Below are 26,074 nucleotides of genomic sequence, written 5' to 3' on the forward strand. Positions count from 1 at the left end.
ATGGAACCTGCCACGGAGCTCTGCAATGGACCCACAGAAACAAGTACAATCACCATCGTAATCACGACTATAGTGTCGACTGTAACGTTCTTGATCTTTCTCAAATGGTCTCTAGAACCCCGGCGACCTCAAATACTCCCAGGCCCCCTAACTACCACCATACCGAGGCTCACAAAGGAGGAACTTGCACAAGTTCCGTACCAACCTGATCACTTTCCCGGCGCTAGAGATGTCGTGACTCCGGTAAAAAATATCCCATCTTGACCATTTAAGGAACGAGACATGCTGATTTCGACAATGAACAAAAGTATGGCAATATTCGCGTGTACGAGTTTGGACCCGAAACAGGCCGCAAGGTGCTTTTCCTTCATGGCATCAGCACTTCATGTATGACTCTGAATGATATTGCCTTGGATCTGGCATCGAAAGGATGCAGAGTGATGCTTTATGTAAAGTTCCACCATTTTAATTTCTCGACGAAAATCAGGTCGCACCAGAACTGACCGAGAATCTCGCAAAAAAGGATTTATTTGGGCGCGGCTACAGCGATGGCGTGGGCGACCTGCCGTCGGACACGCGCCTCTTTGTGACGCAGATCCTGCTGGTGCTGGCCTCGTCGCCGCTGCCCTGGACCGGCGACGGCGCCCTCAACCTGGTCGGCTACTCGCTGGGCGGCGGCATCGCCGTCAACTTTGCCGCCGCGTTTCCGCGCCTCGTGGCCTCGCTCGTGCTGCTGGCGCCCGCGGGCCTGATCCGCGCCGCCAACATCGGCCGCGCCAGCCGCCTCGTCTTCACGTCGGGCCTCGTGCCCGAGCGGCTCCTCGAAGGTCTCACGCGCCGCCGTCTCCGGGCCCCCATTGGCAACGCCGTGGCCAAGCGCCGTCGGGCAAGCAGTGTCTCTTCCGTCACCAACGGCGGCGCCGTTGCCGCAGCCGCAGCAGCCACCACCTTGGAACTGCCAGGAGCATCCATGGACAAGGAGGGCTATGTCGATGTGGCCGTGCAAGAGGTTGTCGATGATGACACGCCAAACTCGCCAAGTCCTATCGAGGCGAAGATTGCGTCCTATGTCCGCTGGATGCTCGACTACCACACCGGATTTGTGCCGTCATTCATGTCGACGATCCGCCATGGTCCGTTACTTGAGCAGCATCATTGTGAGTTGGAATTTTTTATCATCAATTATGAGCACCATGATTCCTGTGTTTCAAACCCGAAATAAGAGCAACCGCTGATTAATGGGATTTTCTCCTTGCGATAATAGACTGGAGGGAACTAGCCAAGCGAGAGCCCGGCACCACGGCCGTGATTCTGGGTCGGCAGGATGAGCTGATCCAAAAGGCCGACTACAAGGAGGACGCGCTGCCGCTCATGGGCGGCGAGGGAAATGTGTTTTGGCGCGTTGTTTCTGGTGGTCACAATATGCCGTTTACCAACTCGAGCGAGGTCATTGAGGCCATTCACGAGTTTTGGGGGATCAAGGAATGAAGAGAACGGCTTGCTGTCTTGAGAAACAAAGGCTAGGAACGTCAAGATAGAAGAATGAACATTGTTCATGCGGCGAAAAATCATCAAGATGATTTTTTTGGCACGTCTAACGGGTCTGGGAAACACGAGCCCCTCCATTAGGCCCTATCCCGACAGCTCGGCCAGGTTTATACTTTGCTTGGGTGTATTTCGCCGCCTTCTGCAGTAGACGGTTACAAATACGCCTTTCGCAAGGAGGCCGGCCTGGCAAAGTGGTATAGCAATGTTATTTATTCTATTTCTTTTTAATAATAATTGTTGCATGGATGGCTTGACTTTAATTTAACTGATTTGATTTTGAATTTTGAGGAAGCTATGTGATTAACAAGTCTTAAATTAATGGACAAAACATGCCACAAAACTCCCCGGAACCCTCCCGATGAACCTTCATAATCATACAATCGTTGATCCAATGCAAAATACCATAATCTCAGACCTTAATAATCGATGGCATCCTTTCCATTCATCATGACAATGGCAGTCGCCATGGCCACGACTTCGTCGACCTCATTATCGTCAATGACGAGGACGGCGTCCTTGCCCCAACCGTAGCCGGCCACCATGCCGACCTCGACACGCTTCTGGTTGAGGGCCTTGTAGAGGACGCCGTGCTGCCCTCCCGTCATGTCCCAAAAGTAGGGGATGCTGTGGCGGATAAAGCACTGGTGCTTTTCATTCTTTTCGTCGACCGAGTAGAGCTCAATCTCGTGGCGGCTGTGCTCGCTGCCGGCGGGGAAGCGCACCGACGAGTTGTCAAACGACACGAATGTCATGTTGAGGTCGCACACCTTTTCGCCCTGGCGGTCCACAATGGTCTTGATGGTCCGCATCATGCTGCCCGAGCTCTGGATGCTGTACTTTGGCGGCTCGTCCTCGACCTTTTCCAGCGCCCGGCCCACGTCCCTCATGTACTTTTGCGAAAAGTCGTCAAATGGCCGCTTGATCTTGTCCGTCAGGTCCATGATGGAGGCCTCATTCTTGAAGTGGATTGTGCCCTTGAGGAACAGCACCTTGGTTGGGTTGACCTCGCTATCCTCATTGATGGGGAAGTCGTCTGGGTGGAATGGGTGAGGCATGATGAAAGAGGCGGATCAAATTCTTTTATATGTCGCTTGTTTGGTTGGATTACTCCAGTATTATAGTATTTTGGACGTTCCGAGTATTCTTGATCCTCTTCACTTTCTTTCCTTTCGTCCACCAGTGTTTTTTGAGAAAAATGGTTACACTTGTGTATACTGATGTTGTGTTTTAGACAATTGAATTATTCCGAAAGCTAATCCACAAGCAGTGGTTGAGAGGGAGTCGTGCGAGTATAAAAACGTGCCGGGCACACGTTGAGGCCGGGTGCCGGGTGTGACGTCACGGCGTTCCGGAATACCTGTTTTCATGACCCGAGTGCGGTAATGTAACCAAGTTTTCAGGGTCCTTTTCCTTCCAAATTGTGTGCTGACCACCATGCAAGAAGGGTTTTCCAAGGCTGATTCAGGATGGACCGAACTGGAAAACCAGTCGCAATGGAATTTAAACGTCAGTGGTGGATCGAGCATGACTTACTCGGTTACTGAACTCATGTTTGGTGGTTGTCGGATGCACTTTGCGTCCATGACTGAGAAGTTGCTATGTTCAACATGCTCACGGCAGGGAGTCTATCTTTATTACTTTCCCTCTTTATGATAATGAGGCAGTCGGAATCTGCTTGGCTAAATTATCTATTGGGTGATAATGGTTTGCTTCCGATAGCACTTGTCCTGCTCTCTGCGGATCGTATGGAGTATGCTCGAGACAGATGCAGATCAATATAGTCCCTCTATTCCTCTGTGGAATTGCTGGGAATAGCAAAAGCAGGAAACGTGCGTTAATATCAGGCCATGCGAACATTTGACATTGTTTTGGTTCAAAGAATAGATGATCAGCATCGTCCTTACTGCGACAGCTGGGTTGTTGAGATGACGTATTTGTGCCAACCGAGATGGATGGCGGGGTTAATGTATTCAGCGATGCCGCCAAACCCCACCACGTATAACTGTTGCATATCTAGGAAGTGCCGCCTAGTAGTGGTTCTTGTTCGCCATGTTTGATTGAATTATTTCCAATGCCGCATAAGCTTGAAATAATAACTGTATTAAACGCAAAATGATTGTGCCAATAATTGGTTATAGCGACTTGAAGTGGTGAATGGGTATGCATCTCAGCTCACTTTCCATCCTAGACACGAACGCGTCTATACTGCACATCTAACACTCCTCCATGATGCAGGTTTCTGGCAGTTCTATAAATCTTAGTGCTATTGACAAACCGTTACTTGCTCCTGCAGCGAGTCTACAGGCGATATGGTGATGAATTCGGACGAGGTCCTTGGTAGCCTTGTCATCATGATCATCTTCATCTCTTCTTCGTGTTCTAGGAGACTACTATCAATCGTAGTTGTGTCGCTCAAGCATTGTCAAAAGTGCTTCTAAAGAGGTACGGGCACGACTCAACGATTCGCACGTGTCGCAGGAGTCCTAATAATGTTTGTCATATGCCACTCGAGCGAACCACGATGGTAGATGACGGTTAATCGTTGAGTTTCCGACGGTTTCCGTGGCTAGTTGTGATGAGATTAGCTAACTGGAACTCGGCGCGATGAACCCCTTGACGATTCCAATCTTGGGTCAGGAAACCTCATTTCAGCCGTTCTGACGAGCCTTTGTACGGCTCGAATGTAGTGTAAATTATCGCCTTCAGTAGGTTTCCTTTTATGCATGGGATCAGGGCACAAGACTATCCACTCCTGTTGATCTTCTCAACTCACATTCTTGAGCTTGTTCATGATCGTCAAATAGTAAGGGTCTCGGTACCAGCGGTTGACTGGGTGCCACATAAGATAGTGGTTCATCGTAGGATAGCGGCGCATTCCAGGTCCCTAATCGCCCCGCATCCGGCAACTCAAAGTCAAGATAATTGGAGCACACCCGACCTTAAATCTGTCCCATGCACATGGGTGCGTGAGATTTTGATGATAAAAGGCGCCACGTCCCTCCTATAAACAGATCTATCTTACTTTTACCCCCCTTCAATATGTCAACTACAGTAAAAACCTACTCCAGCTCCAAACCAGAAGACGTCAAGTCTGCCTGTGAGGCTCATGGCCTGACCACGGACGAGTTCTCCCACCTGGCCAAAGGCAGTGTTGCAGCCAAGGCTACGGCGTACTGTCCATACAGTCGCTTCCGCGTCGGTGCTACCCTTCTGTCGGGCGACGGAACCTACATCAGCGGCGCAAATGTGGAAAATGCAGCATATCCGGTTGGCACCTGCGCCGAACGTGTCGCCTTTGGCAAGGCTGTGACCGAAGGTCACAAGACGTTCAGGGCTGTCGCCGTGGCCACTGATATCGCTCCTCCTGCGAGCCCTTGCGGCATGTGCCGGCAGTTGTAAGTATTACACTACCAAATGTAACGGTCCGTAGAGCTCATATCCATTCCCTAGTATTCGCGAGTTTTGCGACCTCAAGACGCCAATCTTCATGTTTGACAAGAACGAGGATTTTGTCGTGCTACGATTAGAAGAAGTGAGTAAATTCCCTGAAGTTTGTGGCTGGAGGCCTTGACTGACTTGTGACAGTTGTTGCCGCTCTCCTTCGGGCCAGAAGCTTTGCCGCCACCCCAGTCCATCATGTAGATACTCTGAAATCATCGTATAGTTCTGAAAAAAAAGTCTCATACTCAATGTATATATGGCGCCTATATGCATCGTACCTGCGGATCTCAGACCGTTCCTGAAGAGGACCCGGTTCTAGACTCCCAGAAAAGAAGCATGAAACATGTCATGCCGCCAACGTACAGAAGCAACTGACCTCGATACGACTGAATGTTTGAGGTGGACATGTCGCACCTAAGCATCGCACTTGACAGGGGAAATGGGCAGGAGGACGTTCTCTTCTAGATAGAAGAAAGGCTCTAGGTAGCAAAGTACCAATGGATTACAGATGCCAAGAAATATGCTATATTGTCCGTACCGTCAAAACTAATGTAGTGCCCAAAAGCATGCAATGTGCCGTGCGTGAATATGGTCGTCGAGTATGGAGCCGTCACAAGCTCCAAGTCAATGTGGTTCATCATTCCGGAGACCAGCATAGAGACAAAAGTGACACCCAAACATCCTAGAGGAGAGGTGACTGCAACTATACTGCTCGTCTATTCACGCCACCTATCATTGCAATCCAAATCCCAATATCAGGCAGGGGACAACATCTCAGATTGTGATTGAACAGGGGTTCCTCAGATGATAGCGCTTCCAGATCGGTGCTATCCATGTCCGTGCACCGCTAATTCCTTAGCGGTCAAACCCCTGAAGCCACTGATCCCAGCGGCTCAGGAACGACGCTCCATTTCCCATGGGAAAGCTTCGTCCACCTTTTCGACGTCCCCTCGGGCAAGAAACTCCATAGCTGCGAACAGCCGACCCAAGTTGCTTTGCACCAACCGACTGCCTCCGAGAACATTTCCTTTCGAATTTTACAACTGGCGACAATGATACCAATGTAATACAGGCGCGTCACACGAACATCACGAACGCGCATCTATCCAATCGGCCAGACGAGCGCGGCGCGTGCCCGCCTGCAGTTTCCATCTTCTCGCGACACGAATACAGACCATTCCCGACGGAACTCTCAATTGAACGGCAGCCATGGACCAAGCAGATATCCCGGCGCTGCTGGCGCGCCTTGCCAGCGACGAGGATGCCGCACGAAAGATGGCAGTTTTCAAGTTGCAATCCTCCATCAACGACCCGGCGTTTGCAGATGTCTTCATATCGTCCGGCGGCCTGGTGATACTGCGCCGACTGATAATGGGTACAGGAGGAAATACGCTGGCATACTCGCTCCAGAGCTTGACGAGGCTTCTCGAGGTGGACATGGGCTGGGACATATTCGAAGGCCCGACGGCTGGTGATTTGGTGGAGCGCATTGTCGAGTTGATCGTAACGAACCCGCTGGTCAACATTCTGCGAGGCGCCATGTCCATCTTAGTTGCCCTCGTCAGCCACTCCCAATCTAGCCCTCCTGGCCAGAACCGAATTCCTGGGACCTTTGGCTTCCGAGCCCTGAAGCCGGCCGTCGCCGTGTACCCCCAATTCTTCGATCTGGTGATACAACAGCTGCAATCTGCAGATCATGCATTGTGCGCCAACTCTTTGATGCTGATAAATGCCTTGATCAGAGACGCTGTATCGAACGAAGGAGCCCAAAGCACCAATGGTAAGGCCAGTGGTTCCGAAGAGTGGCCCAAGTTCATCAAGCGCCTTCAAGATCTGGGCTTGATAAAAGCAGTCTTTAGCCTGATGCAGAGCTCCGCGCTGCAGGACCTTGCGTATCCTCTGCTTGAATTTCAAAATCTTACCAAGTTATTGCTGAGGAAATGGAGAGAGGTTCGCGTGGATCTGGAACGCCCTGAACATCGAAGAGCTCTCAAGGCGCTACACTTGGCGAGCGCTCCAAACAGAGACCACATGAATGGGACGGCAAAAACAGAAGATGAGGCTGGCCAGAAGTCCAGCAAGAAACACAACCCGGAGAAATGGCGGAGACTTGGATTTGAGACCGAGAGTCCAGCTACGGAATTCCAAGAAGCAGGTTTTCTGGGCATGATGGACCTTACAGACTATGTCAAGAAGAACGAAGATGGCTTTCAGAAGCTGCTTCTGGAACAGTCCGTCAAGCCGCTATCAGAGCGTTGCCCGGTTGCACGAGCAAGTCTCGCGATCACCTTGATTCTCTACGAACAGTTTGAGAGCGATAAGAACGAGATGGAGGACCTCAGGGGCTATCAACTTTCAGATGCTAAGCAGCAGGACAAGCTCTACAGACCGCTCTTGTTGCAGTGGTCAAGACTTCATACAGCAGGACTGGCAGCCTTCTTCCGACTCTGGAAAGCTACCGGCGCGGAGCAGAACGATTTTGACAAGGTAGCCCAACTGGTGCGCATCTTGGTGGACCAAGTGATTGGTCGAGCCAAACGTACAAAGGAAGTGGTTGAGGTTGAAGAAGAACTACTCGAGTTTGATTGCGGACGCTTGCGCGAGCTTCAGATGGAGTTACTGGACTTGTCCTTTGAGGACAACTGGGGCCAGCATCTGTATCAAGTGAGGGAGGATTTGCGCAACGAGTCACTTTCTTTCGTCAAGGAACAGCGAATCCGGTGCCTGTTGGCAGGAGCCTGGTTCTCGAAACCCGCGCCACAGAACAATGGAGGAAGTGTCTCACAAGGCCAACGACATGCCAATGGCACATTTTGGCGCTACGCCAAGCTCTCACACAATCGTCGATTTCTTCACTATGCCGATTTTGCATTGAAGACGGCCCACGATCCAACATTGGACTCACTGAATGAAACGGTTGATCTTGTCAAGGTCAGCTCCGTGGTATCGAATGTTTCTGTCACTAGTGAGGATAACGACTCTAGCCATCCTGGAGCCGGGGCACTGGCCAACTCGGGTTCGAAACCGACCACCAAGATCACCATCTTTAGTTTTACTAGCCCTGAAGAAGCGACGCGACCTGGTGGTGATGGCAAAGAGCAGCCTGTGCTGACCCTATACCCTCTTAACCATAGTGTGGCATCAGAGTGGCTAGACGGGCTGTTGATGCTACTCGATCAAAAGCCAATCACGGCCGAAACCAATAAGCTGGCAACGCTGGTGGAAGATTATGGCTTAAAGATTAGGCTGCTGAATGTGCGCATGGAAGCAGCATACCAAGGCCCACCTCCAGGAGCAGGAGTAGTGCCAAGCCGTGAAGGACTGGATGATGATTACTGGTACGAGGTCTAAGGGATTTTTACTTCTTTGGAGAGTCACGCAGACTTCTCTCCTTTGTTAGTCTGCCGTTGTTTACTTTCATTTGGATTGTGTTTGTTATGAGCGCTTTTAGATATACCCCCATCGCGAGAGGAGGCTTATTACATCTTTGGATGTTGCATGAAAAGAGATAGAGACCTCGGCCCAAGCGAGAAATAATACAAAAAATAAGATACCATGACCTGCATGGCCTAGCCATTTATATACGAACAGATTGTATGGGCAGACATTATGAAAAAGGACCAGTCCATGCGACCTTAACATTTACATGTGCCACCAGCGGCTGGCAGCAGAATCCGGGGCGACCCGCGGCGACCCGCCCCTCCCCCGCTGGATCCCCAGCCTCTGGGCTCATGCCTGACGCAACCCCACTGACCGGGCGACCGTTGGAGCTTCTTCTCCCCATGTCCAACGTCTTTGCGCAACTCTACTCTGTACAATGACCACAATTGGAACATGACAACTGCAGCCCTATCATTTCCAAAGGCCTTTATGCTTCTTTGACGCATATTATTGAGGGCCGCAGCGCTATCCAAACCATAAAGTGACCCATATAACCTTCTAAATCATTCCCCTCATGCCGCGCCGACGGACCTCAGCGACGACGACTTTTGGCACCGCTGAGACGCCGACCAAGAAGCCCGACAACGGGTACTTTACCAAGGGGCAATGGCACTGTAAATATACACCGGCCATGTTTTGGTGGTGCGCAAAACTAATCAAGGAATCCCACAGGTAACTGCCAGCCTCGCCTTCCGGCGGTTCAGTTCCAAGTTCGCCGCGAATCCAAGAACAAGGGCCGGTGGTTCTACACCTGCCAGATTGACCGGACCAAGGGCAAGACCGGGGAGCCACGAAAATGCGACTTTTTTCTATGGGCTGAAGATGCCCGCCTGCGCGAAGAAGGTGCTTTGCTGAATAACTCCACGACCGAGCCTGACGATGGCGAAGAGGCAGGAGGCAATGGTCAGAACACTAAAAAGTCCCTACGGACACCGCGCAAGCTGGTCCAGACCACGCTTAGCGCTCGCGTAGAGCCTAGGGAGGAGGGCAAGAGACACTGGACGCATCGCACCGAAATTACCCCCATCAAGGAGCTGGAGCGCACCGTTGGCGGCAGCCAGAGCGAAACTAGGTCTGGTGGCGGGGAGACGGCCAAGAGTAGCTCGACGATGCGTGCGACAGACAGTACGAGTAGTAGCAAGACTGCTGCAAACACCCAGAGACTGGGCCGCGATGATGGTGAGGACGAGTTGGCCCAGAATGGAGGCACGGCATCCACGGTCGCCGCGGCCCAAGCACAACAAACTCCATCAGCCGGTACGAAACGCAAGAGGGATGTGATTGAGCTTAGTGATAATGATGATGGCGACACGGATGACTTGTTTGGAGACATGGATTCAGATGAGGAGAGACAGTTGGCTGCCATTGCCGAGTCCTCTAGTCATCCCGGCCGGAAGCGCGACGCCTTCGCCACGCCGGCGGCGCAGCGGTTGTCAGATGGGGCGACTAGCCTGCCGACACCCTCGCTGACCGGCAAGTCCGTGAGGCGCGTTCTGTTTGCAGAGCCCGAGGTCGGAGAGGCTAGCGACGCCAACAAGAGACAGCGCAACAACAACTCCGGGGCCTACACCCCCATTGGAGCCGACCCAAAGACGCCGTCATCGTCACAAGAGGGAGTGAGCCCGTCATCTTCTCAACGAGCCACGCCTGGCTCCAGTATCGGGGATATCACTCAGGAAATCATGGATCTTCTCAAGGGCCAACAGATTGACGAGCTGGCCTCGCGCAAGGTGCACAGTGCGCTTCAGAGGTATGCGGCCAAGGCCAGGGGGCTGGAAAAAGGGCGCGATGCCAGTCGACAGGCACTTAGAAATCAGGAGGTCAAGATCGCAAAGTTACAAGAGAGGATTACGAACTTGGAGAACGCGAGGATGGTGGACGCGAACGCCAGGAAGGAAATGAAGATCAAACTCATGGAGATGTACACTCACACGTGAGTTTGCTGTTTGGCGTTTTGTTTTGAGGATGGCAATCTCATGAAAGCGCGGTTTACGCTTTCAGGGCACGTTTGCTATTGGTCATGAGAGAGATAGATACCCTTGATTGTGTTTTTATTCAGAGTTTTACAGCTGATGCGTCGTTTCTGTCATCGTGCCATGTTTGTAGGTGGCTCATGATGAGTAATTTGGTCTGGTCAAGCGTTTCTTCGTTATTTGTCTCTACCAATTGTGTTTTTAAGATCATGTTTTCCCACATTGTCAATATTACACAGCCAGCATGTGGAATTCGTTTGGGCCAAGTGGAAACACAAATATTGATTATATATTAGACCACGAATTCCACTTTAGCCTTTACCATTCATCCCTCAGGATCCCATCTCTGCATCCACATTTTGATAATCGACAAGACAGGTTCATATATAATGATACACTCTTCATAAATTCTCACATCTCGACTTCCCATCAACAGTCAGAACTCAAGAATTCAGTGACTGATGCTCCTTTTTATCGCCAGTAGTTCTTCTCAACACCATCGGCAGAGTGACATATTGCCTTTCCTTTTGACGAAAAGAATTTGCAAGAGAGCAGCACGGGAACGATAATAAGGAACGAGCTTGCTCACGATCGAGCAGAACACCTGCGTCTTCAAAACACACTGATGCGGCGAAAAGACTGCACGTCGCACGGAGTCGGGTATAGTACCCAGATAATCCTTCGGTTTTGTTTGGGCCACCACTGCTCTTAATGGATAGAGAGCACGCAACCACGGTCGCATCAGCAGCATCTCTGCCCCGAGTCAAACTACTTGACACTTTACCCGACGAATACCCTGGCGACGACGAGGATGGAATGTCCGCGTAGGAATAGAATATTCCCAGGCACAAGCACTTATCCGAGTCCCAAAGCACTGAACTTGGTCAACCCACAAATCGTAACCGGCGACGGCCGCGCGGTATGCCAATGGTGGACAAATGTTCCTTCCCAATGGATGAGCTGTAGGCTACTCATCCTCAGACGTGAACATCCTACCTGGTCATGAGAGCAGACTTTGTGGCTGGAGCCATTACTACCGCTCAGACCCAAGCTAAGCTTGGTGTCATTGGTGCCAACAACCTCAAGAAACATGCGGCTTGACACGTTTCTCAAAATTCGGTCGATAATCACTACCACTGCGTGTCAAGGAGTAACAACGACGAAAATGGTTTTGGTCTTCCTTTTGAAGATAACATTTCATTTTTTCGTTCTTTCGATGTGCTAGCTTTCCTCTACACACCGATCAATCACTTTTCCGGGTGCGCTCTCAAGCAGCGCTGCGTCCTGTCAAGTAGGGATCAATACCCTCCAACTCACGCGTTGGTCAGGGATAATTTGCAAACTTTAGAAGCTGATTCAAAACGAATTCATACCAACCATCTTCTGTATCTTTCTTCAAATCCACGAACGAGACGCGTGACAGCACATGCCAATTCCTGAATTCAAGCCCTCGATACTTCTGAACTCGTTTACCGGGACAATTTTTATACGTAAAAACCGCCTTGAAATCGCTGGGCGTTTTTCCAGCACGAAATTTGCAAGACGATACTTGCACAGGAAGTTGTTACGGCTCTGGATGACAACCCAGTCCAAGTGCAATGGCTCACTATCACCAAGAGGCGGCGACTAGCTGAGCAGTGAGCACCCCTCGGGTTGCTATGGCCACCTTAAATCCCACTGTCACTACTAGGAAACCTTGGCGGCATGTAAATGTGACCTGGTAAGTCTCTAGTACGCTTTTGCGCTGGACTGGAACTGATTGAGAACGCAACCCGGGAGACCGCCGCCAGCCGCGCTCCTCTTCTACCTGCCAGCGTCCGGTTGGTGCACTGCTGCAAGAATCGCCAAAAGAAATGTACGGGATTTTTTTCTTTCTTTTTCTGGAGGATTGAAGAACCCCAAGTTTGCATCTGACATATTTCCAGAAGACTAGAATAGGACTGATCTGATCATGCACCCACCATTGGTGCAGAATGAAAGTTCTTTTTTTCTTTTTCTTTTCTTTTCGTATCATGTGATATGAAAGTGATGTGAATATTATATGAACATGACGTATACTACCGCAATTAGCAAGCAGGGATAAATCAGCTGGTAAATGTGATACTCCATTGAATATTTCTGTATCGTGGGTATCATGGCTACATTCGAGCATGTCTACAGAGCCTTTGTAAGCACAATCGCTTGGGGGCTGGTTCAGTGGCTCATGAATTACATACCGTAATAATCAAAGCCGCTGACATGAATTTAATGTGACACTTTTTTTGTTGAGGTCGCTGCTCCAATATGGTGAATAATATAGTTCACAATTCATAATACATGGTAAGCATGTTGGAAAATCGAGAATTACGCGTCCCACCTATTTTTCATATTTCTCTCCTCTCCCTTCCCCTATCCATAGCGCGCAATGACTACAATCACCCATGATAATCAGAGAAGGCTCCTCCTTGCCACTCAAGCATCGTTTAGAATAGCTTCGCTTGCCTTCTCTGCAAGGAGATATATCGGCAACGCGATAAAGAACCCGGGAATAACAGGAAAGGCACTTGCGTCCACAACTCGGAGACCGGCGGTTCCTCGAACCCTGAAGGCGGAATCCAAGACTGCGTTCTCGTCATCGTCGCCTCCAATCGGCGCGGTACAACACGCGTGATGCCCAAAGCTTTGTGTCTTTACGAATTCCTTGAGATCGTCTTCCGTGGGCGCATCGGCCCGGCCGGGCACTTGCTCATCAAAAGTGCCGTCCAGCGGGATCAGCTTATCCATGGCGTCGCGCGCAAACTTGACGCCCTCGTACGATGCCTGGATATCTTGCTGCGCCGACAGGTCGTCTTCGAATGTGTTAAAGGCAACAGCCGGCACGTCTCGCGGGTCTGAGCTCGTAAGCTTCACGGTGCCTCCGCCGTTCTTGGTATTTGCCTTGAGGCTGATCCATGTCCAGTGGTGGTGGTCCTCCAACACGATGTCCGCCCACTGCGGGTAGAAACCGGGGAAATAGCCGGGCCCGCCGTAGACCCAGACGTCCGGGTCAATGGCGTCGGCAGCCGATGAGTGGAGTGCTATGCCGATGGGAAATCCATTGGTGGCGTACGGCCCCCTGCCAACCTGGGTGTTCGCATGGAGATACTTTTCGAGACAGGGGTCGGGAACCTGAGGATACCCTTTGGCAAAAGTGCAGCCATCAATCAGGTCAAAGTCTGATGAGGCTATGGAGATGATCGGGACCTCGATGTGATCTATGAAACACCAGAAGTCGCGGTATTGTCAGCAGACCACTTACACATGACAGGAATCAGTTGAGTAGCATAAAGCATGATAGTTGCGTACCTTTTAGGTTGGTGCCAACCCCTGGGAGGTCAACGACGACGGGTATGTTAAACTTTTCTAGTTCTTCTTTCGGTCCGACACCACTGAGCTTCAGAATCTGAGGCGTATTGAAGGCTCCACCGGCAATGATGACCTCTTTGGTGGCATTAATGGTGCCCTCGCCCGTTACACTTGCATTTTGCCACCGGGGATCAGCGCGGTACAAGCTTTGCCCTTCGAGATACTCGACACCAGTGGCTCGAGGGGTCTGGTCACTGCCACTCTGGTCAAATACGATCTTGGTCACCAGGGTGTTGAGCTTGATATCAAGGTGGTAGCTGCGGTCGCCATTCCTGTTTGTCGCTGAAGCAATGTCCAAGATACGGTCTCGAACTCCACCACGCACTTGATCCTTCATCGTAAGGGGAACCTGGTAGGCGCCGGGGATAATGGTTTCGCCTGGAGCGTTTACATCCAGAAACAGAATCTCGAGCAATCCGGCAATAGTTCCGATAAGGGTGCCGGTTATGCTATCGACGGAAAGTAAAGACAGAGTCAGCCCAGCCCGGCCATGCGACGGAGACGAAGATGGATGTTGACTCGGTTACTCACGTTTTACCCAATGCCGCTCCTGCCGAAACGACGACGCTGACAGCCTTCAAGTCTTGCACGGCGAGCAAGAGTGATGCCACTTCGGTCCAAAGGTATCCCTTGAAGCCATGTCCCAAAATGGAATTTGGCAGGTAGTCGCAGTGTTCTATTTTCTCAAACAGCCTCTGGAAAGTCTTTCCGCTCCAGAAGCTGTCGCCCGTGGCGTCCGCAACGGCCTTCCAGTCGTTGTCAAACGCACGGATTGCAATCATCGCATTATGCCTGGAGCAGCCGCCGAGCGTCCCGGCCCGGGGATACAGCGTGCCGATTGGTACCGCACCGGCGGGTGGATCGGGCCCGGTGTAAATGGTCTCGTTCTCCAGCCGGTAGGATGTGATGATGTTCTTGGCTTCCACGGCAGGATCTGAGCTACGGGTGACGAAAAAGTCCCATTCCGTATCGACGAATTCCGTCGACTGCGGGAAAAAGGCAGGGACCTCCTCGACCATGGCGTCGCCCGAATCGCCACCGGCATCGATGAGAAGGACTACAAGGGATTACAGTGAGCATTGGGTTTGATACAGCACTGCATGAATGGTACCAAGTCTGAGTGCGTCCTTTGCCTACCTTTGTAGCCTGCCACGGCGAGATTGGCGGCAGTTGGACCGCCTCCAGGTCCAGAGCCCACTACTACGTAGTCATAGCTCGTTTCCAATGACTGGCGTTTCGTGACAAAGGGGTTGTGCTGTTTGTTTGCGGCTAGCGACCTGAAGTGTGATGATTCTTAGCTGTAGGTTCCGTACATGCATGCACATGCCGTGGCTATGGGTTCTGCAACACTTACGAGCTGATTAGCCCAGCAAACAAAACTTGCTTCACGATAACGTTCTTGACGTGCATCTTGACACCGCGAAGAAGGTAGTCGAGGGACTCAAGTCGCAGTTCAAGCTTGCCGTGAGTTGCACGTGGCACCAGCTGGGTATGCCGCGTAAGGAGTCAATCGAATAAGACCAAGATCACTTGCAATTGCCATTCTACTACTGTCTATCCTTTGATTGACTATATACTGGTAGAGACTTCACCATGTACGCCATTTCCACGAGCGGGGCAACATGAGAATATACACACGTGGGGGAAAAAACACTTCAATGAACAACATAGAATAATTACATGAATTCACATTAGACCGTCATTTGGTGTCAATTCGCATCCTCGGTGAACTTCACACGTCCTCGGTATCTTCCCCGCAACATGTGCCCTCGGTATTTTGCAACGTCATATTGCTTGTTCACAGATGATTTTTCGTCGCGCTCTACTTGCCTGTTCCTGTCAACATCCTTCTTGGCGTTCTCTTTAGGCCCCTCATGCCGACGCCTAGGGGAGGTAAAAGGAAGCGGGCGGGGTGAATGGCTCAGCTCGACGGGCGTCCGGGGTGGACCCTCCGGCCCAATGTCCATCAGCCCTTTTTTCGGCCGGTGCCAGGAGTTCGGCCGGTGCTGTGGCATTGGGTGACATTTCTCCATTGATTCCTCAGCGTCGCAATATGCATGTTCTTAGTATCTTCCCTATAATAAGCAACTCGATCAATTCACACACATTAGCGAGAGTGGACTAGCTCGGAAAGTATTTTGATTGGCCAATTTTCTGTACTGTCCCAGTTGATGATGGATTGCGTTCTTCACCAATTGCAGGGAATCATTGAATGTTTTCATGTCTTGACGGGTGAGTGCAGATCCTCTGGTTATACTACAGATTCTATTCCCAGGTGTCTGTGCTACATACCCCGCATATTCTGGAAATGGCATCGACTGCGCACTAGTTATGCATAGATCTAAATCTTAACGGCGGCACATCCTATACTGCCTATTGAATAGAGGGGTGTATGCTAGAAAATCACACAGAAAGGAACTAGACTTCTCACAAGGGTGCGGGACACTTACAGGGCACTTTGATATTCATAGCGGCGCAAACAGTATTATACGATCTTAAAGTAGAATTTCGCTGTATAGTAAGGAGTTTTCCCATTCACCCCTTCGTTAAACTCGGTTATGCGTTTATAGAGCAAATAAGCCTCGTCCATCCGGCCTTGGGCCTAACGAATATTACCTAAAACATACAACACTTCGCTCGTCCTACTAGGCGCTCGTGTCAGCATTCTCATTAGATCGATTTGGACAATTATAATGCTTCTCTATGCCGTTTACCTAATTAAGTTAGAATCCCAGTAAAACTCACTCGACTCGAGGATTTTAATGCACGGCAAGATGTTTGCCTTAGCTATATCCAATTTCTATATGCCCAAATAAGTCCATGGCATCCACACACGGGGTCGCATTAACATTTGCTGCTTAGATCGGTAAAGGTCAAACTTGCCATATAATTCTAAGGCCTTTTGCCACATCTCGATCCTTATCTCGAACTCTTCCATATTGGTATAGTACTCAATCATTTCATTATAGGCAATCCTCAATTTAAACCAGTCTTCCTGCGTCTCTTTATTGCTAAACAGGGGGTATTCTAGGACTCTCTAACTATAAAAGCATTTCAGCTTATATTAATGCTTCAATATATACGTGTCGGAGAGGTTATGATCCGGATCGACGCGGGCCGCAACTATGACTTCTGGGTGCTGGTTATAAAGTAGCTCAGCTGCGTTTATGTGTGCATTAATATCCTTGAATAGTCCGCTTTCGATGAGGGACCTGAGAGAGGTGATTATAGATCAATATTAGTCGAGTGTTTTAATAATCGTCAAAATAAAACTTTTGCGGCTTTATTTGAAATTATGATTAGGAATAAACAGCTTCCACGGGCTTTTATTAGAGGGTTATATCGTACTAACGTACTGAGTACTTATAATTATTTATATAAATATATAATTCGCGTTTCAGCATTTTTTTTATAAATAAAGAATCAACTTAAATATAATGCAGGTTTATAATAGTGCTAATAGCACATTCCACACTTTCACCAACAAGAAGCAAGAAACAAGAAGTGGCTGAGATATTATTCAACCTACCTTGGCACTATTTAAACGTCTCTATATATCAAACTCTGGACCATGATTCTTGTCAAGACCGAAGCACAAGTCTCTCCTGGCGTGCTCCATAGGAAGTTGGCCAATGCTGTCAGTATGTCTCACTTCACTCCTGAAGTCGACTGTTGTGTTTCGCGGAACGATCAAAATTGACCAAAGGCTGTCGATGGAGAGACCGATCGCTGCTGACACCTTCCATTATACTATTGTACGACTTCGCCCCAGCGTCACGAGCCCTCCACGCCCAGTCCTGGAGGAAGTCATTTGTCTTGCCTTCGATTCTGTCAACGACATGCTCGCCTAGGTTGGGGAGGAATTTGAAGCCGTGCCCGCTGCCACCAGTAGCCACCATCAGGCCCTTTGTCTGAGGGACAAAGTCGATCACAAAGTGGTTGTCGTACGAGTCGGTGTACCAGCATAGGCGACTGGTTGTGGCACAATCGAGCAACTCGGGCAGTTGCTCCTGCACAAAGTTCTTGATGGTGCGCGCGGCAATCTCAGGTATCTCACGGATGGATTGCTGCGTCCAGCGCGTAGCAGGAACGCTACGCGCCGTACCATCGGCCTGAGTCTGAGGGTTGGTGAACTTGGTTCCACGGTAACCAATTTTCACGACGCCTTCTGGGTCCCGGGCGAAGCCATACAGGCCGCCATATTCCCCGCGTCGAATATCAAATCTGGCAAGAGCGTCAACAAAAGCCATGACTTGACTCTGGAATGGTGCTAACTCACGACCATGTGGGGAAATTCTCGGGTGCAAATTTGCTCCATAACGCTTGGTCAGGTGGAAGCTGGAACATGATCACACTACCTGCTGTAGTCTCACAAAGATGGTCCAGTTGGGGGAGTAACGCGGGAGTCCAGCCGCCGCACGCCATGATTGTTAACTCGGCCGCGTGAGATGCGCCATCAGCTGTCTTCACACCAGCGATGTGTCCTTGAGCATTTTCAAGAAAGCTGGAGAAGACGCCCTGCGGACTACCCAAGACGAATTTCACGCCCAAAGACTCTGATTTGTGACGGGCAAAATGGCAGGCCCTGTCCGCATAAACAAACCCGGACTGCACATCCAGGGTACTGCTAATATTCTTGATGTCGAAAGCATTAACAGCGAAGCCAAATCCCTTGGCTTGTGCTCGCTGCACGTGCTCCAGATCGTGTAGATTGATTTGCGTATCCCTCAGGCCCATCCTTTCCATGCTTTCCAAGGTGTCCTTCTCGAACTGGTCTAGTTCGAGACCCGAAGTCATTGTCACTGTCCCGTTGTTCACGAACAGCTTGTCGCTGGTAGAAAATCCAGGAGGTGTGGTTTTCCCAGATCGGATCTCTTCATTCCACATTTTCCATTTGCTGATGGCGTCGAGGGCGAGCGTCTGATACCCGAACTGCGAACCGTACGCAGCTCGAATGATTTTGTTGACATCTACGAAAAGTTTAGCAAAGAAAGAGATGGGGCAAAACAGTGCGGGAAACTATTGATGAATGGCGAACTCACCGGCTGATGCGGCGTCACAGCCATCGTTGTAACGGTATTGTGATTGTTGGTAGGCTTGCCGGTCGAAAACCTTGACGTTTGTGTAGCCTCGCTGCGCCAAGTGTAGTGCGGTGCTCAGGCCAAAAACACCGGCACCTACGATAACGACGGGCGCAGACTTGCTGGAAAGAGAGTGCGGCATTATGAGGGCAGACTATGGATGAGATAGAGCGAGCGCATAGTGGCAATGGATTTGATGCGTGGTGATTTCGATGGAACCCCGTCTTATTTGTCTCACATCGAGATAGAAACCCATGTTGCTACTGGCCCGGCGCTCGTCCCCGGATGGGCAGATCTTACCACACACGGAGCTTCGGACCCTCTTTTCTCGGCGGAAATGGCTTGTCCAATAGGCAACATTCTTCGTATCGTCCCGGCAGCGACGTTGTTCAAGCCCGATAGTCGGTTCGCTTCCATGTGGGGACACAACGCGCCGTACCCCAGAATTCATCCAAGACCTCCATGTCGACCAGGGATGTTATCTCTAATATGATGTGGGCAGGTGGGGAAGACGATAGTTTCGGCATGATGCGGCGGATAAGAGGGAGCGCGAGCACCATCGCCTACTCCAAACTCCAAATCGACACACTAATGAGGAAACCAAGTTCAAAACATCAGTGCGACGAGACAGTCTCGTGCAGTCCTCACCGGCAGAATACGAAGGCCATCTTCAATTGTTCGCACCGCTTATCAAGTCTGGGGTGACCAAGTCGACCTTGAAGTTCGCCGCTGATAATATTTCCTCATCCACGACCTCCCTTATTCCGCCTGGACACGATATGATAACTTAGAAATGTGAGCAGTCATGAATCCATTCAAAGAGCTGTCTGTGGAACTCATCATTCTCATCAGATGCACTAGAAACTCGACATCATGACATTGCAGGGCATTTTACGCAAGTCGCCATTAGCCGGCTATGGCCAGGCTATCCGCGATGCTCCTAGGGAGACCATTTTCAACCGCCATCTACTACTATCGGCCTTGGTCTACGCTCTTGGCGGTATGCCTGTCAGTAAGTATTCCATCAGACAAGTCACGAGTGGAACGTGCTCATAGGTCTGTCGGTTAACATTTCTTGCCCTTTCCCTACATAGTCTGGGATCAAGGAGCCTCATCCGTTATGCCCTCTCTACCTGGTTTCCAACAACACTTCAATATCAAGTCAGGCACCAATGCGAACGAGATTCGAAACTTTATCTCCATCGTCTATATTGGCTTCGGCTTCGGATCTGGCTTGACATTCTTTATCAACGACAGACTCGGAAGAATATGGTCGTATCGCCTTTACACGCTAGTCTACTGCATCGGCACTCTCATTGCCATCTTCTCGCCCAACGTAGGAGTCCTCTATGCTGGGCGTGTTGTCCAAGGTCTTGGCCTGGGACCCCTAACGGTTAGCGGACCAATATCGATTGTTGAGATCTCGCCACCGCAAATTCGAGGCCTGCTGACCAGTTGGTTCAACGTTGCTATGGGCATTGGTCTCATTGGAGCTACCTTCTGCACGCTTGGTTGTTTTCGCCATGTACCCGTGGGCAAGCTTCAATTCCAGGTCGTCATGTTTGTACCGATGATCTACCTTGCTGTATGCATGGTGGGGACCTTGTACATTGAAGAGTCTCCCCGCTGGCTGTTCCTCGTCAATCGTCGCCAGGAGGCAATTGCTGCGCTAGCGAGGATCCGGGGCCTGCCTGCAGATGATCCGCGCGTACAGCGTGAGGTTGCGGAAATCGAAGATGATATCAACCACACGGCAGAGGCACGAGGCAATGCTGGCTTGTGGACCATTGCCAAAGAGACCTTCACCTCGGCTTCGAATCTGCGGCGCGTGCAGCAGAGCCTTCTCACATACGCTCTCGCGCAATTGTCTGGCGCGAACCTCATCACGTCCTACTTTGTGCCCATCATGGCCATTGTCGGCGTTTCCGGTAGCACCGACCAATCTATGTTTCTGAGTGGCATGTATGCCACGTCCAAGTTGATCTTCTTGTTGTTCGCTACTTTCTTCTTGATAGATGCTTTCGGTCGGCGAAGATCCCTGTTTCTGGGTGCTGCTGTACAAATGGCCACACATCTTTACCTCGCTGTCTATATTCGGTTTTCGCAGCAGGGACCCGTACCTGGAGCGGCCTCGCAGGCTGCTGTGGCGGCCTTGTTCATTCATGCATTTGGCTACAGCGTGGGCAAGTTTGAAATTGAGCAATAGCCACATCCCAAGTCGGATTATACTAATTGTTTACAGGACTCTACCTACTGCCATACGTCTTCGGTGGGGAATTGTGGCCAAATCGCATTCGTTCGTTTGGCGGTGCATTGAGTCAGGCTTTTCACTGGCTGTTTATATACGCCATGCAGTTTAGCCTGCCATCCATCCTGTCCAGCTTTAACCAATGGGGAGCTTTTCTGTTCTTCGGCGCATGGTGTCTTGTTGCCATTATTTACACCTTCCTCATGATCCCTGAGGTCTCTGGCCTCACTGTGGAGGAAATCGAAGAGACTTTCAAGGGCTCGTGGTTTAATGCTTATCAGACCTCGCGACACCGCCAAGTGATTGAAGGCCGACCTGGGGCTGAGGCGCCCGTTGTCAGCAAGATAATGTAAGCATAAAGAGTTCAAACTCGGAGCTAATATGAAGCTGACTGATCTGAAAGCACGGTCAGGACCAAGTCTATGGACGGTGAAGGAAAGGCTGAGCCTTAAATCGTACGAAAGTCGGCACAGGAGTTTTGAAGTGGGTTGATCTTGTTCGGAATATTGGTTCTAGTAACGCCTCCCATCTGTTACGCATGATATTGCTTGGGAGATGTTGTATTTTCTTGTTTGGTAAATTTGCATATTACCTTGTGACTGAGAAAGTGCCATGACTCGTTGCAGCCCATTCTCCGATTAGGTCACCAAGAAATTGCTTAGCTCAAGGGGTTTTGCATACGTTGTTTGAGAAATCGTCTCCAAATCAATTGAATTGTTGATATGCCGATCATCTGGACACAGCCACATATGATGAGATCCACTTGCTGACATGGCTGGCATTCGAGAGAACGCTGGGTTTAATTGAGCAAATTGCACCATAATGTACACTCATCGTGTCTTGATTCTCGCCCAAGCGTTTCTATCGCCAGAGATATGGCTCGCTCAATGTTTTGCTCACTATGCCCTGCTGCTCAATCCCAACACCCTACAGCAGTGCTCTCCTTGATGACACAGTCCAATCAGCAATGCCGCTTGAAGGATCTAGTTTTGACCGAACATGAACTCACGGAGCACTCCCTACATAGGCTATACACTCAATTTCCACCTGCACAATTCATCAGCATCAGATGAGCCTATTTAAATTTAGGGTCCTTTCACCGTACTTTGGCATTCTTTCCCAGCTCGGTGACTGTAACACAAACCCTTGCAGGTTTCGGATTGGGGATGATGGCCATATCTTCTCTAATTTTAGTCAAGGTCCTTGGAATATAGGGAGTAATAGGAGGCGAGGTCAAAACTAACAGACAGCATTCATGGCGGCAAAGTAGTCTCTGCTCGTCAAATAAATACTAACCTGCCATATAGTCAGCGCAAGCTAGCAGATTGTATCACGATGAGGAAATTCTACCTTGAGCAGCTTGGTCAAATCGCTACCAGCCGCACGGAGCACCGACTCGAGCAACTTGAGTGCTGCTTCCTTCTACGCCGTTAGTAACCTAGTCAGCAATGCCCACCCGATTTGCTCCTACCGTCTGTTTCCCAGCGTCGTCAGACACCAGTTCCCCCGTTCCTGCGTCTAGACCGACCTTTCCGCTGCAAAAGACTAGGCCATTGTAGGACACTGCCTCGGAAAGGTATGGCGACGAGTAGCCATTCCTGTTGGTCGTTTGTCTGGTGGTCATTGTTTCTCACAATGTAATTGTTTAGTTGAGCACTTGAGATGGAAATCAATGTTAGGAAGTAATCATGATTAGGGCAAGACTTGAATATTCTTATATGCGTGAAGGGCAGAGAAATTCGTGACTCTGCAGGCTAGGGCGAACATCACGCCCAACTTACATGTCTCCAACAGGGCGTGAGAAACATAGACGTTAGTCAGTCATCAGCATGCGTCAAATCACTGTCATAGTGACCTAGTACATCATTCCCGATAGCTGATTTGTAGCCGCAGCCGCCTCGTTGTGGAGTGTGTCGGGTGGACATGCCGACCAACCGGATTCGGGCCTCGTATCATACCGGCGAGAGAACAACTCCCCCACAAGTGTATCTACAGACACAGTCGGTGAATAGCCGTATGATAGGTTCCTTCGGAAAGCTGTGATGGCATTTGTAATATTTGTTCTCCACTGGTAGCTGTGAACCTTCACCTAGGCTTTCATATCTACGTGAAACTTCCTTGAGGAGGATCAAGTGACTGACGCCGAGACCGCACTTGTCTTGACAGATGGACAAGGACTTGCGCTATGGTTTGGAAGGATTAAGCATATTCGGATTAAATACGATTGATGCACATTTCGCTACATTAAAGGTATCTCGGCCATATCACCGACATTAGGGTCACTAGCCGCAAGAAAGTCCTCCACCAACTCGCTCAACAGCCAGTCCGCGCCAGTCATTGAGGAACCCGTCGTGGAAATCCCTGCGATCCACTGCGGCAGATCTAGTGGGTAAGCTCCTTGATCTGTAGACAGTAGAGCAGGCTCACTTTGTTTGCCTTGCTGAATGTCTGCCATCATGGTCATGGTTCGGTTGAACAGAACCTCGAAGGTGTCTCGGAAGGGTGCTGTGTTAGACCAACGCTCGGCCACGATTACGAGCACGACTGTGCAGTCTGTACACATGCTGCTCACCTGATCATAGCGAGATGCGTTTCGACAAGCAGGCGATGTCCACAGGCAATAGATGTAGGTCAATCCCGCAAGGAAAAGCTCGTGGACGGCGCTCCAGGTATAAGCTGTTGGCTTGCCAAAGAACTGACGGCGGAAACCCTGGCATATATTTCTGGCAGCATGCAGACATTTGAGGAAAACCTCGTCGGGCGCCATGTTTTTCCTGTCGGCAATGTGCACCCGATATAACTGCAGTATAGCGTAATTGTAGCTCACGTTGAAGAAATCTGGCGTCATGAAGAAGGAGAGAGCGCCTCCTTCGGGAAGCACCCTTGGAGGCGGCGTCTCAGCCCACCATTCCTCGAGGGCTGCAGACAGTTCCCCTACTCTTGCGTATTTCTCGGCACTGGTGAGGGTGCAGTCCGAATAGAGCGCTGTCTGGATGCGTCCAAGCAAGATCCGGATGCGAAAGCCGTGGTTGGAATAAGACATTATCCCTGGAGGGCTTGGTAGCGAAGAAGGAGATGCCCCGACTATCCCCATGGGTGTGAGTCGGGACTCGTCAATATCGAGAGGGAGCTACTCATAGTGTCAGTGGTCTGTGTGGCAAGAAAGGACAATCAACATGACTGCTTGCCTCTACGTCGATTTCTTGGAAATGTAGACTCAGGGGTCGCCCCAACACGACTGACGCAGCGCACTCCATTACGTATGCGCTCCAAAAAGCCCTTTTCTGCATCTCCTGCTGGAATTGGAGTTGGGTTGACTTGAGTCTCTTTTGATCCCGGTGGTAGCCAAGGTTGATGCACTGGCGTAGTGCTTGACCTCCTAGTTTCCTGCCAAGTGTCAATCAAAGCGAAGCTCAAGACACTAATTTCTTGGTATACCATTGTGATGCTCCTGTCGGAGATCTGAGCGAATACGCCGCGCAACACAACATTGCTTGGATAGACTTGAGGTTGTCGTACAACAGAATGTCATCGATAAACAGCATTGCCGAGGCATAAAGCTGCTCCGACGAGTAACCGGTATTGGGTAGCAGTGTGGCTCCAATGGCGTAAACCTGCAAGAAACATCTTAGACTCTGGACCTTGAAGCGGCAAGAGTTGCAGGCTCTAGAATACCATGTTGAGGAAGAAAAGTGGCACAGGGTCAAAGATGGTCTGGAACGGATCGGCAAGAGCATCCTCCCATTCTCTGAAAGTCTTCTCTAGTAGGAAAGGGTACTGGGGATGAATGTTGTTGAAATAAGTATTGCTCAGCTTGATGGCAGTACCATGATCCGGCAACGCGCAAGGCTCAGGCGCTTGTACTTCGCGACTCTCGTCATTCGTCGTCTTGCACAACGTTACCGATTCGATGGCGGGGCGGAGAGACGGCTTCAAGAAGCGTGTGAAGGCGTAAGCTGATGAGGACCCAAGGTAGGTCGGCTCAGAGCCTGCAGCATTGAGGCTCAAGGTTCCAATCATGGACGACAGGTCGTCGCATTCGGACTGCTCAAATTCGGCATCCCAGAAAGCGGTAGGCTCGCGTTCAGGCACTGACGCCCACGCTGGGCCCGACTTGGCTTCTTGCAGCTGCTTCTCTAATGTAATGACCCGCTGCTCTAATTGCTTCAGGTAATGTCGAGGCTGATGTTGCTTTGTCGAAGGGTCTTCAATGACGCAGGCTAGAGGCGAGATCAATTATGCGTCAAGGAAGAGCGGCTGGAAAGCTCATGTCATACCAAGATCCCGACGCTGGCAATTACCACATGCTGGGACTTGCCCATCACACTATACACAGGACCAACAATGGGATCAATCAGTATTGAGTATGTACTCAACATGGGCTGGCGCTGATGCATCAGCAGGCGTCTCACCCTGACTTTGCGGTCTTTGCAGTTTACACACGCGACATGGGTTCTGCTTCCTGTACGTATGCGTACTGAAGAGCCCTTTGCGCGCCGGCCTTGCAGTGGATATGATATTCGAGATGTCATAGCGCGCGTATACCTACCGGAGTCGCTTTTTGTTGAGAGAGGGAAAATCGCTGGTCGAGGGAAGAGAGGGCAAGGTGGAGCGCCAGCGAGCTACAGCCACGATCCCAGCTAGATGGTTTATTGTTTGAAGCTATATTAAGGTATAATAACCGGAACTTTATATGCGTACACGGACTAAAATGCATAAATTTTCAGTTCCAATTACCATTTTCTAATTACGATATCTTAGCCACTACGGGGTTTACGGAACTAGGAATAAGCTTATTTTAACCGTTATCTAATATTTTATATACTACCCTTTAGCTTTTTTAATTATATATAGCCGGTCTGGGATAAATTGGATTAAAGTATTAATTAAGTTTATTTTTATTTTTTTTTACGCATTTTAAATTAATTTTTTCGCGTATGCTTCGTCGGTAATATTCT

At 50.1% G+C, this 26,074-nt stretch overlaps 11 protein-coding genes across 11 annotated transcripts; 6 read left to right on the forward strand and 5 right to left on the reverse strand.

Moving 5' to 3' along the window:
- PFICI_00474 (uncharacterized protein) lies at nucleotides 1–1,488 on the forward strand (the record flags this gene model as incomplete). The annotated part of the gene is made up of 4 exons (XM_007829055.1): nucleotides 1–243; nucleotides 309–449; nucleotides 524–1,157; nucleotides 1,265–1,488. The coding sequence occupies 4 exons, from the start codon at nucleotides 1–3 to the stop codon at nucleotides 1,486–1,488; spliced, it is 1,242 nt and encodes a 413-aa protein (XP_007827246.1).
- A 476-nt stretch (nucleotides 1,489–1,964) lies between these two features.
- PFICI_00475 (uncharacterized protein) lies at nucleotides 1,965–2,603 on the reverse strand (the record flags this gene model as incomplete). Its single annotated transcript, XM_007829056.1, has 1 exon — nucleotides 1,965–2,603. The coding sequence occupies one exon, from the start codon at nucleotides 2,601–2,603 to the stop codon at nucleotides 1,965–1,967; it is 639 nt and encodes a 212-aa protein (XP_007827247.1).
- A 1,984-nt stretch (nucleotides 2,604–4,587) lies between these two features.
- PFICI_00476 (uncharacterized protein) lies at nucleotides 4,588–5,190 on the forward strand (the record flags this gene model as incomplete). The annotated part of the gene is made up of 3 exons (XM_007829057.1): nucleotides 4,588–4,943; nucleotides 4,999–5,080; nucleotides 5,134–5,190. 3 exons carry the CDS (start codon nucleotides 4,588–4,590, stop codon nucleotides 5,188–5,190), a joined length of 495 nt encoding a protein of 164 aa, XP_007827248.1.
- A 1,008-nt stretch (nucleotides 5,191–6,198) lies between these two features.
- On the forward strand, nucleotides 6,199–8,340 carry PFICI_00477 (uncharacterized protein; the record flags this gene model as incomplete). Its single annotated transcript, XM_007829058.1, has 1 exon — nucleotides 6,199–8,340. The coding sequence occupies one exon, from the start codon at nucleotides 6,199–6,201 to the stop codon at nucleotides 8,338–8,340; it is 2,142 nt and encodes a 713-aa protein (XP_007827249.1).
- A 604-nt stretch (nucleotides 8,341–8,944) lies between these two features.
- PFICI_00478 (uncharacterized protein) lies at nucleotides 8,945–10,367 on the forward strand (the record flags this gene model as incomplete). Its single annotated transcript, XM_007829059.1, has 2 exons — nucleotides 8,945–9,044; nucleotides 9,103–10,367. 2 exons carry the CDS (start codon nucleotides 8,945–8,947, stop codon nucleotides 10,365–10,367), a joined length of 1,365 nt encoding a protein of 454 aa, XP_007827250.1.
- Nucleotides 10,368–12,854: 2,487 nt separating this feature from the next.
- On the reverse strand, nucleotides 12,855–15,197 carry PFICI_00479 (uncharacterized protein; the record flags this gene model as incomplete). Its single annotated transcript, XM_007829060.1, has 5 exons — nucleotides 12,855–13,636; nucleotides 13,728–14,236; nucleotides 14,319–14,844; nucleotides 14,925–15,064; nucleotides 15,142–15,197. The coding sequence occupies 5 exons, from the start codon at nucleotides 15,195–15,197 to the stop codon at nucleotides 12,855–12,857; spliced, it is 2,013 nt and encodes a 670-aa protein (XP_007827251.1).
- A 2,243-nt stretch (nucleotides 15,198–17,440) lies between these two features.
- On the reverse strand, nucleotides 17,441–19,010 carry PFICI_00480 (uncharacterized protein; the record flags this gene model as incomplete). The annotated part of the gene is made up of 3 exons (XM_007829061.1): nucleotides 17,441–18,011; nucleotides 18,067–18,757; nucleotides 18,830–19,010. 3 exons carry the CDS (start codon nucleotides 19,008–19,010, stop codon nucleotides 17,441–17,443), a joined length of 1,443 nt encoding a protein of 480 aa, XP_007827252.1.
- Nucleotides 19,011–19,741: 731 nt separating this feature from the next.
- On the forward strand, nucleotides 19,742–21,074 carry PFICI_00481 (uncharacterized protein; the record flags this gene model as incomplete). Its single annotated transcript, XM_007829062.1, has 2 exons — nucleotides 19,742–19,880; nucleotides 19,963–21,074. The coding sequence occupies 2 exons, from the start codon at nucleotides 19,742–19,744 to the stop codon at nucleotides 21,072–21,074; spliced, it is 1,251 nt and encodes a 416-aa protein (XP_007827253.1).
- Nucleotides 21,075–21,217: 143 nt separating this feature from the next.
- PFICI_00482 (uncharacterized protein) lies at nucleotides 21,218–21,568 on the forward strand (the record flags this gene model as incomplete). Its single annotated transcript, XM_007829063.1, has 2 exons — nucleotides 21,218–21,465; nucleotides 21,520–21,568. The coding sequence occupies 2 exons, from the start codon at nucleotides 21,218–21,220 to the stop codon at nucleotides 21,566–21,568; spliced, it is 297 nt and encodes a 98-aa protein (XP_007827254.1).
- A 787-nt stretch (nucleotides 21,569–22,355) lies between these two features.
- Nucleotides 22,356–22,740, reverse strand: PFICI_00483 (uncharacterized protein; the record flags this gene model as incomplete). The annotated part of the gene is made up of 3 exons (XM_007829064.1): nucleotides 22,356–22,412; nucleotides 22,467–22,538; nucleotides 22,588–22,740. The coding sequence occupies 3 exons, from the start codon at nucleotides 22,738–22,740 to the stop codon at nucleotides 22,356–22,358; spliced, it is 282 nt and encodes a 93-aa protein (XP_007827255.1).
- Nucleotides 22,741–23,355: 615 nt separating this feature from the next.
- Nucleotides 23,356–25,648, reverse strand: PFICI_00484 (uncharacterized protein; the record flags this gene model as incomplete). Its single annotated transcript, XM_007829065.1, has 6 exons — nucleotides 23,356–24,246; nucleotides 24,293–24,503; nucleotides 24,555–24,730; nucleotides 24,792–25,336; nucleotides 25,394–25,442; nucleotides 25,529–25,648. The coding sequence occupies 6 exons, from the start codon at nucleotides 25,646–25,648 to the stop codon at nucleotides 23,356–23,358; spliced, it is 1,992 nt and encodes a 663-aa protein (XP_007827256.1).
- Nucleotides 25,649–26,074: the final 426 nt, after the last annotated feature.

This window comes from Pestalotiopsis fici, assembly GCF_000516985.1.
Source record: "Pestalotiopsis fici W106-1 unplaced genomic scaffold PFICI_Scf_1, whole genome shotgun sequence".
Lineage (NCBI taxonomy): Eukaryota > Fungi > Ascomycota > Sordariomycetes > Amphisphaeriales > Sporocadaceae > Pestalotiopsis > Pestalotiopsis fici.